Raw genomic sequence first — 14,001 nt, 5'->3', positions numbered from 1 at the left:
GAGCCCGGGTCCGGGGCCTGCCGCTGCCTCCCGGGGTTCATCGGGCGCCACTGCGAGGACCACTGCCCGCTGGGGTCCTACGGCCAGGGCTGCCTGCACAGGTGCCTGTGTGGGGACGGAGGGTCGTGTGACGAAGCCACCGGAGAGTGCCTGTGTCGGGACGGCTTCACCGGAACATAGTGAGTGCACCTTGGGTTCACCTGGTCGCCATGGCAACCGCGTTGGCCTGGTTACCATAGCAACACCGCTGTCCCGGTGAGCTTAGCGACAGCTTTACCCCAGCGGCTGAAGCAACGCCCCTGGCAGTAGTCTGTAGCCACACGTCTCCCGTGAACACACTCCTTGACAGCGCGCTGGTAACCACCTCCCCATGACAACCGTCAACCCATGACGACCACCTCATCACACCAATAACCTAGTTACCAAAGCAGCACCGTCAGCCTAATAAACTGCCAAACCATTGTAACTATAGTAAACTAAAGTTTCACAGTTATATTGTTACATTATGTTGATGGCGATGTGGTATGAGTACATGATACTTACATGATGTTTATGGGTCCATTATATTAACATTATATTTTGAGGACATTATAATTCCATAATGTTTATGAAGATATTGTATTGAGATGCTGTGTTTATGAGGACATGATATTAACGTCCTGGGTTTATGAGGACATTGTGATAACATGATGTTTAAGAGGACATTGTATTAACATGCTGTGTTTATGAGGACATTGTGTTAACATGATGTTTATGAGGACATTATATTAACATGCTGTGTTTATTAGGACATTGTGATGACATGATGTTTATGAGGACATGATATTAACGTCCTGGGTTTATGAGGACATTGTGATAACATGATGTTTAAGAGGACATTGTATTAACATGCTGTGTTTATGAGGACATTGTGATGACATGATGTTTATGAGGACATGATATTAATGTCCTTGGTTTATGAGGACATTGTGATACATTACCGTTGAATAAGGACCAGGCTGACACTCTGTGGTTGTTCCAGCTGTGAGCAGGCCTGCACCAGGGGGCGCTGTGCCCTGCGCTGTGCCTGTCAGAACGGGGGGATCTGCCAGGGGAAGGGCGTCTGCATCTGTCCCCCTGGATGGAGGGTAGGCTCAACACACACACACACACACACAGACAAACACAGACACACACACAGACACACTTACACACACACACACACAAACACAGACACAGACACACTTACACACTCAGACACACACACAGACACACACACACACAGACACACACACTTACACACAAACGCACACACTTAGACACACAAACGCACACACACTTACACTTACACTTATACACACACACAGACACACACATACACACACACACACACACACACAGACACACACACAGACACACACACTTACACACTCAAACGCACACACTTACACTTACACACACACACACACACGCACATGGATGGATGGATGGTACAGTCGCATCTCTACTGGACTTAAGAACCTCCCTGGGCATTCATAAAGAACTCTGAATCTGAATACATACACACATAAATATATACACGCACCATTCAAACATACACACAAACACACTTGTACGCACACACACAAACACACATACACACATACATGCATACATACATACATGCATACAGGCATAGATGTGTCTCTAGTACCGTGTACGCCGCTGCGTGTGACGTGTGTGCGTGCGTGTGTACACCTGTGTGTGTGTTCAGGGTACGGTGTGCACAGAGCGGTGTCCCCAGGGGTTGTGGGGCCCCAACTGCCTGCAGGACTGTGTGTGTTACAACGGGGGACAATGTGACCCCGAGACCGGAGCCTGCCGCTGCTCTGAGGGCTACACTGGACCCAGGTGAGGACGGTGTTCTAGTGGTGTGTGTGTGTGTGTGTGTGTGTGTGTGTGTGTGTGTGTGTGTGTGTGTGTGTGTGTGTGTGTGTGTGTGCCTGCATGTAATCGTGTGTATGTTTATGTGTGTGCGTGTATGTGTGTGAGTGTGTGTTTATGTGTGTGAGTGTGTGTTTACGTGTTGGTCTGTCTCTGCGTGTGTTTGTGTGTGTGTGTGTGCCTGCATGTAAACGTTTGTGTGTGTGTGTGTGTGTGTATGCGTAGCTGTGTGTGCATGTGTGTGCGTGCGTGCGCGCGGTCTCCTTCATCCCTGCTGTATCGTGTGTGTTGCAGGTGCAGTGAGGAGTGTGGAGCAGGCGCGTACGGCCTCGACTGTAAAGGTGTGTGTGCGTGCGCCAACGGCGCACGGTGCTACAACATCGACGGCGGCTGTCTGTGTGAGCCCGGGTTCCGGGGGCCCCAGTGCGGGGAGCCCATGTGTCCCCGCGGGACGTTTGGCCTCACCTGTGAGGGGACCTGCCTCTGCCAGAAGGAACACACACTCAGGTAAGACACTCTGGTAGTACACACTCTGGCACTGCACACTCTGGGAGTGCACACATTGGCAGTACACACACTGGTAATGCAGTGGTACAACACGCACTCAAGCTGCACACACTAAAGTACTGGGATGGCCTGGGGTCTTAATTATAGGACGCCTCGTTCGTTATAACGTTGACGTCATAAGAATAACACCCTTAGTTGTTCACAAGCTTCCTCAATCATGTAACCAGTGTGCACCTGTGTTTTGATTGGCCAGCTGCCATCCAATGAAAGGCGAGTGCACATGCCAGCCAGGCTGGGCGGGCCTGTACTGCAACGAGACCTGCGCTCACGGCTTCTACGGCAACGGTTGCCTGGAGCCTTGTTTGTGTGTAAACAAAGGTGTGTGTGACGGCGCGACGGGAACCTGCGGATGCCCCCCCGGGTTTACGGTAAGAGGCACTGACGGTTGACGGTGAGGGGGTTGAGGTCGCGTGTGAAGCCCAAAGCATACAAAACGGTGAATTTCCCCACATATCTGAAGCATGGCCAAAACACGAAGTAGAATCCTATTGTTTAGAAAGAGAGACTGTAGCGTGGCTGTTTTCCCCCCCGCTCAAATAATAAAATAAGGATGCAATAAAGAATCAAGTCTATTATGGACACGTATAGAATTTATATATGATCAATATTATATAAAATATTATAGCTGAGGGTTCCGGGTGATCACCCCCTCCCCCCGTTTTTTTTGTGTACATACGTCTTTATTGTTGTTGTATATCTTCTGTCTCGTGAAAAATACAATTTAATAAAAAATTCTCTAAATATATATATATATTATGGACATTATTCAATGATTTCATGCCTGTGGGCTTGGTGCTCCCAGACCCATAACTCAACAATAAGGTAATAATAATAATAATATATTTAATTTGTAGAGCACTTTACATTCAGAAATCTCAAAGTGCTACAGAGTTTAAGAGAGAGAAAAAAATAAATAAAAGGGGTTGTTAAAACATATAAAACATAAAAAGTCAAAGGGAAATTAGCAAAAGGCAAAAAGGTAGCTACGAGTCCCACAGTGTTCTCTGCCCGTGTCCCATCTGAGCGACAGCAGTGAGCCCTGTACGATGGGCCGACAGAGCCTCGTCGGGCGGCGGTGTCTGAGGTCCGTGTGCCTGTGTGTCCCCCAAGGGGCCCCACTGTGAGAGCCCCTGCAAGAGCGGGGCCCACGGGAAGGCCTGCTCCCTGGAGTGTTCCTGCCTCAACGCCGTCGACTGCTCCCACCTGGACGGCGTGTGTTTCTGCAAGGAGGGTGAGTTCAACCACCGCGTGACCACCGAGACCGCAGGTCAGTCAGACCGCGGCCAATGAGATTACAGGTGTAGCCAATACGTAATCCATCAAATAACGGGTCAGGATTTACTAATGACTCATTTACTAATTACACCTTTTTTGGTCTGTTTCTCTCTCTGACTCTCAACTTGTCTGTCTCTCTGTCTCTCCCCTCTGTCTATCTCCTGTCTCTCTACCTGTCTGACCCTCTACCTGTCTGTCTGTCTGTCTCTCCCCTCTGTCTATCTCCTGTCTCTCTACCTGTCTGTTCCTATTGTCTCTCTCCCTGTCTGTCCCGCTACCTGTCTGTCTCCTGTCGCTCTACCTGTCTGTCCCGCTACCTGTCTGTCTCCTGTCGCTCTACCTGTCTGTCTCTCTACCTTTCTGTATGTCTCTCTGTCTCACACTCTGTCTGTCTCTTGTCTCTCTACCCGTCTGCCTCTCTGTCTGTCCCGCTACCCGTCTGTCTCCTGTCTCTCCACCCGTCTGTCTGCCTGTCTGTGTGCAGGCTGGCGGGGGTTGGACTGCTCGGTGCGCTGCGCCAGTGGCTCCTGGGGGCCCGGCTGTAACGCCACCTGTCTCTGTGCCAACGGGGCCCAGTGCAGCCCCGAGGACGGCAGCTGCAGCTGCAGAGCGGGCTGGCAGGGGGCGCTGTGTGACAAGCCCTGCCCCGTGAGTCCCAGCCCTATCTCTATCATCTCTATCATCTCTATTATCTCTATCTCTAGTTAGAGAGGGGGCAGGGGGCTCTTACTCTATCTCTAGCGAGCTTATCTCTAGTTACAGAGGTGGTTCAGATCATATCTCTAGTTACAGAGGTGGTTCAGATCATATCTCTACTTACAGAGGTGGTTCAGATCATATCTCTAGTTACAGAGGTGGTTCAGATCAAATCTCTTGTTAGAGAGGTGGTTCAGATCATATCTCTAGTTCGAGAGGTGGTTTAGATCCAGCTAGTTAGAGATATGGTTCAGGTCCAGCTAGTTAGAGATGTGGATTAGATCCAGCTAATTAGAGAGGTGGTTAAGATCCAGCTAGTTAGAGGTATGGTTCAGATCCAGCTAGTAAGAAGGTTGGTTCAGGTCCAACTAGTTAGAGATATGGTTCAGGTCCAGCTAGTTAGAGAGGTGGTTCAGGTCCAGCTAGTTAGAGATATGGTTCAGGTCCAGCTAGTTAGAGATATGGTTCAGATCCAGCTAATTAGAGGTATGGTTCAGGTCCAGCTAGTTAGAGGTATGGTTCAGGTCCAGCTAGTTAGAGATATGGTTCAGATCCAGCTAGTTAGAGAGCTGGTATAGATCCTCATGTGTGTTGGTGTGTATTTGAGTGTGATCTCCTGTGCGTCTCGTTCAGATGGGCATGTTTGGACCGGGCTGCCAGAAGAAGTGTGATTGTATCAACGCCAATGGTTGCCAGGCGACCAGCGGAGAGTGTCGCTGTCTGCCAGGGTGGGGGGGTAAGAGTCCACCTTGATCAGGGTTCTCAAGAAATTGCGAATTTATGAAGCTGAGCAGTTAGTTTTTATAAATGCTGTAAAGGTAGAAGGTTTATTAACAAGAGAGCACTGTGGTAAATGTAACAAGGGACAGAGCCATTGCCCCTGGTAAAGATGGTTACTGACTCTAGCATATTGGCTCACCCTAGTTACCCTGGTAACTGACCCTAGTTATCATGATTATTTGGGCTAGTTATGATTTAATAATTTACTATTACAGTATATTAATTAGTATTGTGATTTGTCAGGAGCCCGCTGTGGTGAGGCGTGTGTGGAGGGCCAGTGGGGCCCCCACTGTAACCACAGCTGCGCCCAACACTGTCCCCATGGCGACCGCTGCCACCCGGAGACGGGCGCCTGCGTCTGTCGCCATGGGTACTGGGGATCCGCCTGTGAGAAGAGTAAGTGATGAGACGGACTCCTAGGCAACCATATTATGTATGAAGTATATATATATATAGATATATATATATGTGTGTGTATATGTTATATCAATATATTGACATGCTACCATATTAATATATGATTCATTTACTACGATGGTAGAAATGATAATATAGTACTATGGTAGTATAATAGATCAAGATGGTAGTATGATATTAAAGTACATTGGTAGTGATTACTGGTCGGGTCGTATTCTACTCTATAGTATATATAACAGTATACAGAGTACTACATATGTACTGTATTCTCCAGCCTGACCGCCTGGTTCCTACTCTAGTCTATAGTATATATAACAGTATACAGAGTACTACATATGTACTGTGTTCTCCAGCCTGACCGCCTGGTTCCTACTCTAGTCTATAGTATATATAACAGTATACAGAGTACTACATATGTACTGTGTTCTCCAGCCTGACCGCCTGGTTCCTACTCTAGTCTATAGTATATATAACAGTGTACAGAGTACTACATATGTACTGTGTTCTCCAGCCTGACCGCCTGGTTCCTACTCTAGTCTATAGTATATATATAACAGTGTACAGAGTACTACATATGTACTGTGTTCTCCAGCCTGACCGCCTGGTTCCTACTCTAGTCTATAGTATATATAACAGTATACAGAGTACTACATATGTACTGTGTTCTCCAGCCTGACCGCCTGGTTCCTACTCTAGTCTATAGTATATATAACAGTATACAGAGTACTACATATGTACTGTGTTCTCCAGCCTGACCGCCTGGTTCCTACTCTAGTCTATAGTATATATATAACAGTGTACAGAGTACTACATATGTACTGTGTTCTCCAGCCTGTCCGCCTGGTTCTTTCGGGCTGCGATGCGCTGAGAGCTGCTCTGACTGCTCCAACAGCTCCTCCTGCAACCCAAGGGACGGCCAATGTGAGGGTAAGAACCAGCCCATAATATACTGAATTATACATCATATACTACAATATATACTACTATACTCCCTGTATACTACAATATACACTACTCTACCTATATACTACATTATATACTACACGCCCTAATATACTACACTATATACTAGACTCCCTATATACTACATTATACACTTCACTCCCTATGTACTACATTATATACTACAATATATACTATATACTACTACACATGATATACTATACAGTACAACATAGACTACATTATACATTATTAACTATACAGTATATGCTACATTCTACAATCTTATTATTGTTATCATTATTCAACATAAACTAAATGATATACCACGTTATACGTTATAATACCACCCTCTACGTGTGACGCCACATTAACCAGTGCACGCTCCGTGTAACGCGTGCTCCGTGTAACGCGTGCTCCGTGTAACGCGTGCTCCGTGTAACGCGTGCTCCGTGTAACGCGTGCTCCGTGTAACGCGTGCTCCGTGTAACGCGTGTGTGCAGCCTGCAGCCCCGGTCGGTTCGGCCCCTCCTGCTCCCAGGCCTGCCTCTGCCCCGCCGGCTCTGGCTGCGACCGCCTCTCGGGGGAATGTCTCTGTTCTCCTGAGGACCACGAGGACTGCAACCGAGGTACGCCGACCCCAACCCCTGGTACTGTACTGTTACCCTGACCCCAACCCCTGGTACTGTACTGTTACCCTGACCCCAACCCCTGGTACTATACTGTTACCCCGACCCTTACACTGAGTACTATACCCTACTGTTACCCTGACCCTAACACTGAGTACTGTACTGTTACCCTGACCCCAACCCCTGGTACTGTACTGTTACCCTGACCCCAACCCCTGGTACTGTACTGTTACCCTGACCCTAACCTAGGTACTATACCCTACTGTTACCCTGACCCTAACACTGAGTACTGTACTGTTACCCTGACCCTAACACTGAGTATATTCTGTTACCCTGACCCTAACCCTGGGTACTATACCCTACTGTTACCCCGACCCTAACCCCTGGTACTATACTGTTACCCTGACCCTAACCCCTGGTACTGTACTGTTACCCTGACCCTAACCCCTGGTACTGTACTGTTACCCTGACCCTAACCCCTGGGTACTATACTGTTACCCTGACCCTAACCCCTGGGTACTATACTGTTATCCTGACCATAATACTGGGTTCTATACCCTACTGTTACCCTGACCCTAACCCCTGGTACTGTACTGTTATCCTGACCCTAACCCTGGGTACTATACCCTACTGTTACCCTGACCCTAATCCCTGGGTACTATACTGTTACCCTGACCCTAACCCTGGGTACTATACCCTACTGTTACCCTGACCCTAACCCCTGGTACTGTACTGTTACCCTGACCCTAACCCTGGGTACTATACCCTACTGTTACCCTGACCCTAACCCCTGGTACTGTACTGTTACCCTGACCCTAACCCTGGGTACTATACCCTACTGTTACCCTGACCCCAACCCCTGGTACTGTACTGTTACCCTGACCCTAACCCTGGGTACTATACCCTACTGTTACCCTGACCCTAACCCCTGGGTACTCTACTGTTATCCTGACCTTAATACTGGGTTCTATACCCTACTGTTACCCTGACCCTAACCCCTGGTACTGTACTGTTACCCTGACCCTAACACTGGGTACTATACTGTTATCCTGACCATAACCCTGGGTACTATACCCTACTGTTACCCTGACCCTAACACTGGGTACTATACTGTTATCCTGACCTTAATACTGGGTTCTATACCCTACTGTTACCCTGACCCTAACCCCTGGTACTGTACTGTTACCCTGACCCTAACCCCTGGGTACTCTACTGTTATCCTGACCTTAATACTGGGTTCTATACCCTACTGTTACCCTGACCCTAACCCCTGGTACTGTACTGTTACCCTGACCCTAACACTGGGTACTATACTGTTACCCTGACCCCATCCCTTGTTACTATTCCCTGCTGTACTCCTAACCTTCATACCGGGTGCTATACCCTACTGTAGCCCTAACGCTAATACGGAGGGCAGACAGGTTACCTCCTCTCCGTTTCCCCCCTCCAGTCAGGGTGGAGTTCTCAGGGGGTGTGAGGGTCTCCGTCCCCCCCGTGGAGAGGGAGTCGTGGGGGGCCATCTCTGGCATCGTGGTCCTGGTCCTCCTGGTGGTGCTGCTGCTCACTCTGCTGCTGCTGTACCGACGGAGACAGAAGGCCAAGCACAACAACACCCCCACCGTCTCCTTCTCCACCAGCCGCACCACCACTTCTGAGTATGCTGTCCCAGGTAGGCAGGGTGGTGGGGGGGGGGTGGGGGGGGCAGGTGGGTGACAGATATGCAGGGTGCTTGGGGAGGAGGTGGGGAGGGTGCTAGGACGAGATGGGTAGACTCTTGTGGACACATAATTCAAGCACACATAATATAACCTTTATAATATATATATATATTAGTGCTGTCAGTTAAACGCGTTATTAGCGGCGTTAACGCAAACCAATTTTAACAGCGTTAAAATTGGATCGTCCACATTTTTATATACAGGACGATCCATTTTTTTTGGATCGTCCTGTTTTGATAAGTATATGCCAATGTTGTTATCAATAAAAAACCATTTGCACAAGGTAAGCCGATGCACTTCTCCATGTTGATAAGAGCATTAAAATGAGAAAAATTAATGGGACAAAGAAATCAAGGGATACTTAGCATAGACATTTTTTTAACTATGACATTAATGCGATTAATCACGATTAAATATTTTAATCGCTTGACAGCACTATATATGTAAAACTGCGTTCTGGCTGACAAACTGATAATTGACGATGATGTGCTGTGTCCTGATTGGTTGAGCTCTTCTGCATGCTGATTGGCTGATTGGAAGCTTTGTGGATGTCAGATGTTCCCCACAGCTACCACCGCTATTACTCCAACCCCAGCTACCACACCCTCAGCCAGAACCCCCCGCCACTGCCCCACCTGCCCAACCACCACCACCGCTGCATCAAGGCAAGTCCCACCTTCACGACCTCCAGCTTCTCCTCGTTAGAGATCAGGAGGAGGTTCTCCTCGTTAGGGATCAGGAGGAGGTTCTCCTCGTTAGGGATCAGGAGGAGGTTCTCCTCGTTAGAGATGAGGAGGTTCCCCTCGTTAGAGATGAGAAGAAGCTTCTCCTCGTTAGAGATGCGGAGGAGGTTCTCCTCGTTAGAGATGAGGAGGTCCTCCTCGTTGGCGATGAGGAGGAGGTTCTCCTCATTAGAGATGAGGAGGTTCTCCTCGTCAGAGATGAGGAGCTTCTCCTCATTAGAGATGAGGAGGTTCTCCTCGTTAGAGTTGAGGAGGAGGTTCTCCTCGTTAGAGATGAGGAGGTTCTCCTCGTTAGGGATCAGGAGGAGGTTCTCCTCGTTAGAGATGAGGAGGTTCTCCTCGTTAGAGATCAGGAGGAGGTTCTCCTCGTTAGAGATGAGGAGGAGCTTCTCCTCGTTAGAGATGAGGAGGTTCCCCTCATTAGAGATGAGGAGAAGCTTCTCCTCGTTAGAGATGCGGAGGAGGTTCTCCTCGTTAGAGATGAGGAGGTCCTCCTCGTTGGCGATGAGGAGGAGGTTCTCCTCGTTAGAGATGAGGAGCTTCTCCTCATTAGAGATGAGGAGGTTCTCCTCGTTAGAGTTGAGGAGGAGGTTCTCCTCGTTAGAGATGAGGAGGTTCTCTTCGTTAGAGATGAGGAGGTTCTCCTCGTTAGGGATCAGGAGGAGGTTCTCCTCGTTAGAGATGAGGAGGTTCTCCTTGTTAGAGATCAGGAGGAGGTTCTCCTCATTAGAGATGAGGAGGAGCTTCTCCTCGTCAGAGATGCGGAGGAGGTTCTCCTCGTTAGAGAAAAGGAGGTTCTCCTCGTTGCCGATGAGGAGGTTCTCCTCGTTAGAGATGAGGAGGTGCTCCTCGTTAGAGATGAGGAGGTTCTCCTCGTTAGAGATGAGGAGCTTCTCCTTGGTACAGATGAGGAGGATGTTCTCCTCGTTAGGGATGAGGAGGAGGTTCTCCTCGTTAGGGATGAGGAGGAGGTTCTCCTCGTTAGAGATGAGGAGGTTCTCCTCGTTAGGGATGAGGAGGAGGTTCTCCTCGTTAGGGATGAGGAGGAGGTTCTCCTCGTTAGAGATGAGGAGGTTCTCCTCGTTAGGGATCAGGAGGAGGTTCTCCTCATTATAAGGTAGTAGTAGTATATAAGAAGGTATATGGTATATAATAGTATATATATATATATATATATATATATATATATATATATATATATATATATATATATATATATATATATGTTTATATATATATATATTATAACATTGTGTATCATGTGTTGCTTTTGGGATGTCATGGTTACTTTCAGAACACCAATCAGCAGCATAACAGAGAGGGGCGGAGCCTGTTTGGTGCTGAGAGCAACGCAACGCTTCCTGCCGACTGGAAACACCAGGAAGCACGCGCACACCCAGGTAAACCACACACAGACACACACACACACACACACAAACACCCAGGTACAACCACACACACACACACACACACACACACACACACACACCACACACACACACACACACACACACACACACACACACACACACACACACACACACACACACGCACAGGTATATATAATTTTCTAGCCTTGCATTAATCTGATTTTTGTAATACAAATAACGTTTCATTATCTTTATTACCTGGTAAGAGTCAATAAATCTGTTTTGGTATCGATTCTACGTATTTCTGCCTTTTTGTTTATCAAAATGTGACTCTAAAATATGTTTTCCTCTTTCAGGTGCTTTTGGAATCGATCGCAGCTATAGCTACAGTACAAGTCTGGGAAAATACTGCAACAAAGGTAGTATGTGCAAAACATACAGAACAAAAGCATAATTCTATTAAGTGCCAGTGAACTTCTTTAATTTTAAACGTCCCAGTTTGTATTTTATTTTATTCAACATGCGATCTATGATCTATAATCGTGTAATTAAGAAAAAACAGGAGTGGAATCTTATGTTTTCGCTGGCCTCTGTCGGTCTCTTGTTTGTGGATGTTGTAAGCACACAAAGTAGCTAGGTTTCTTAGATAGCAATTCACCATAGTGTGTGTAGCACATTTAATCTACATCACTCATTATAAAAAAAACATCAAAAAGTATCTGAAAGTAGGTGTGGGTCGTAACCATGGGAATAAAACCTCCCCGATTCTTCCTAGAACTCTGCCCAAAAATGCTTTTTCCTTTTGATTCATAGTGTTGGAATTCCGACTGAAACAGGGGGTTCACTTACACTTCAAATACAGTAAATACAGGCCTTTATTTCGAACGCCCTAAGGCTGTAGTTATGGTTGCGAGCCAGTAAACAGTTTGTTTCAAGAGCCAATCAGTTGAACGCTTGTTTTAAGCAATGAGGTGTGTATGTGTGTGTGTTGTTGTGTGTGTTGGCTTGGGTGTGTGTTGGTTCATGTGTGCTGGTGTGTGTGTGCCGATGTATGTATTGGTGTGTGTGTTGGTGCGTCTCCTGGTGTGTGTGTGCGTTTGTGTGTGTGCGTGCGTGTGTGTGCGTGTGTGTGTGTGTAGGAGTGTGTGCCGAGCTGAAGGAGGTGGCCAACGCCAGCAGCGGCTCCCTGAACAGCGAGAACCCGTACGCCACCATCAAGGACCTCCCCGCCCTGGACCCCTCCGGACCTCCGGAGTGCAGTTACATGGAGATGAAGGGCCCCGTGCAGCGAGATGTCAGGCCGCCGCCCTTTGACCCCGCCCCCTTCGACCCCTCCCCCTTCGACCCAGCCCCCTCGCGCCGGAACACAGAACACAGCTGGACAGGTGGGTTCAAGCGTCCTTCTTATTATCGGTTCTTACCCCTCCTCCTAGGAACGCAGGGCTCTGATTATAGCTTTGGAAGCTGGATGTTTTTCCAGTTTTCGCCTGACGCAAGAATTTCCCAACATTCTTGGGTCTCGTAAACGGCGGAATCCTTTAGTCTTTACCCCATCATGAAGGCATCACCTGTTACTTATTGACCCGTTTACTTGTGAAATGTTCCAAACAGGTGTTTCTGGAATGTTCCACATGATCCATCCTAGCATTATGCCGCCTCTGTTCCAACGCTTTCAGAACGGGTTGCACACATCACATTTAGAATTAGCATACATTTACAAAAATCTATTAGGTTGATGAGTAAAACAGGAATTATCTTTCCTGTTTGTGCTGGTTTCAATTCCGTAAAATATATTTTATTTATTTTTTCCAGAGTACCCAGAGCCAGACACCCACAGCCACTACGACCTCCCGGTAAACAGTCACATCCCCGGACACTACGACCTGCCCCCAGTCCGCCACCCCCCGTCCCCCAGTAGGAGGCCGCCCCGGTGACCAGGGGACAACCAGGAGGAGGCAGGGAAGACCAGGACAACACCGGGGGACGACCAGGGGAAGAACGAGAAGAGACTAAACCAGGACTATACCAGGAAGTTTTAGCCTTCGTGTTACGTGACCGTATAGAATGACGTCGGTCTTCTTCACGTGGAAACAATGGGATTTAACACATCTGGACTTCATTTTTTTTTTTTGTTGGAAGTTTGAAATTGAGTTTCAAAACTAATAAGCACAGAAAAAGTACCTAAAAATCCACGAAGAACAAATATATGAAGACATATTTTTGTAATAGCAACGGCTGTGGCCGTTGCACGTCACGCAAGCTCACTTATGCCTAACACTATATCTGGCATCCCTATGGTACCGCACATTCATAATATACAATCGGCCGTCGCCATGGTTATATAAACGAGTTACCTTGTTCCCCGTTGCCAAGGTAACGAGGTAAAGAAATTGTTATTGGGGATTTAGAAAAAGTTACCCAAGGGCTTCTGTCCACAATACGAGGGGAGAAGCATTCCGTGTCGGTGTTTTTGAACCGATTCATCAACAGTGACCCCCTGTGGAGGAAGCTTGTACTTCTTTTACCGCGAGAGACCTGAGGTCCAGTTACCAATAAGACTTGAATCATTAATCAATAACAATTAGTTATTTGAGAACGTCCACCCTTTATATATATTGGAGTCTATTCTTCTAGCCACCTGTATGATGAATAGTGTCTATTAATCATTGACATTTTAAGACATTTCCACAGTATACTAGTCCTAATCCAACACGTGATTATTGCAGCATCTTTAACATAAATTCTTGGAACACATCTCTCGCGACCATCTGGAATGGACCCAGAGTTGACCATGAAGCCTCCTACCTCTAATCCCATGGAGGCCTCGATTTGAGATTGAAGAGAAAAAAGACTTTCTGATCGCTGATTTCGTATGTGACTGCAAGCAAGCGATGTGTTGTATATAGTGTAAATAAAAGCCACAGCATTTTCCCTTGTTTTCCTGCTCCCTCTTAACTAATCA

The 14,001-nt window shown here is 47.4% G+C and overlaps 1 protein-coding gene across 1 annotated transcript in view; it reads left to right on the top strand.

Annotated features, from left to right (window-relative positions):
- The window catches only part of pear1 (platelet endothelial aggregation receptor 1), a 27,892-nt gene extending 13,922 nt beyond the window's left edge, over nt 1–13,970 (top strand). Inside the window, exons 6-22 of the mRNA XM_030369829.1 lie at nt 1–179; nt 1,022–1,127; nt 1,733–1,869; nt 2,197–2,409; nt 2,663–2,837; nt 3,580–3,700; nt 4,229–4,392; nt 5,074–5,176; nt 5,464–5,616; nt 6,469–6,564; nt 7,083–7,208; nt 8,659–8,877; nt 9,482–9,591; nt 10,964–11,069; nt 11,396–11,458; nt 12,179–12,424; nt 12,852–13,970. The exon at nt 1–179 is cut by the window's left edge and continues 68 nt beyond it. Coding sequence (XP_030225689.1) covers nt 1–179; nt 1,022–1,127; nt 1,733–1,869; nt 2,197–2,409; nt 2,663–2,837; nt 3,580–3,700; nt 4,229–4,392; nt 5,074–5,176; nt 5,464–5,616; nt 6,469–6,564; nt 7,083–7,208; nt 8,659–8,877; nt 9,482–9,591; nt 10,964–11,069; nt 11,396–11,458; nt 12,179–12,424; nt 12,852–12,973 — 2,439 coding nt within the window. The 3' untranslated portion in view covers nt 12,974–13,970. The remainder of the gene's footprint in view (nt 180–1,021; nt 1,128–1,732; nt 1,870–2,196; nt 2,410–2,662; nt 2,838–3,579; nt 3,701–4,228; nt 4,393–5,073; nt 5,177–5,463; nt 5,617–6,468; nt 6,565–7,082; nt 7,209–8,658; nt 8,878–9,481; nt 9,592–10,963; nt 11,070–11,395; nt 11,459–12,178; nt 12,425–12,851) is intronic.
- Nucleotides 13,971–14,001: the final 31 nt, after the last annotated feature.

This window comes from Gadus morhua, chromosome 11 (genome assembly GCF_902167405.1).
Source record: "Gadus morhua chromosome 11, gadMor3.0, whole genome shotgun sequence".
In the NCBI taxonomy this organism is placed as follows: Eukaryota; Metazoa; Chordata; class Actinopteri; order Gadiformes; family Gadidae; genus Gadus; species Gadus morhua.
Note: the sequence above shows the minus strand (reverse complement) of the source record. Positions and strands in the feature narration are given on the sequence as shown.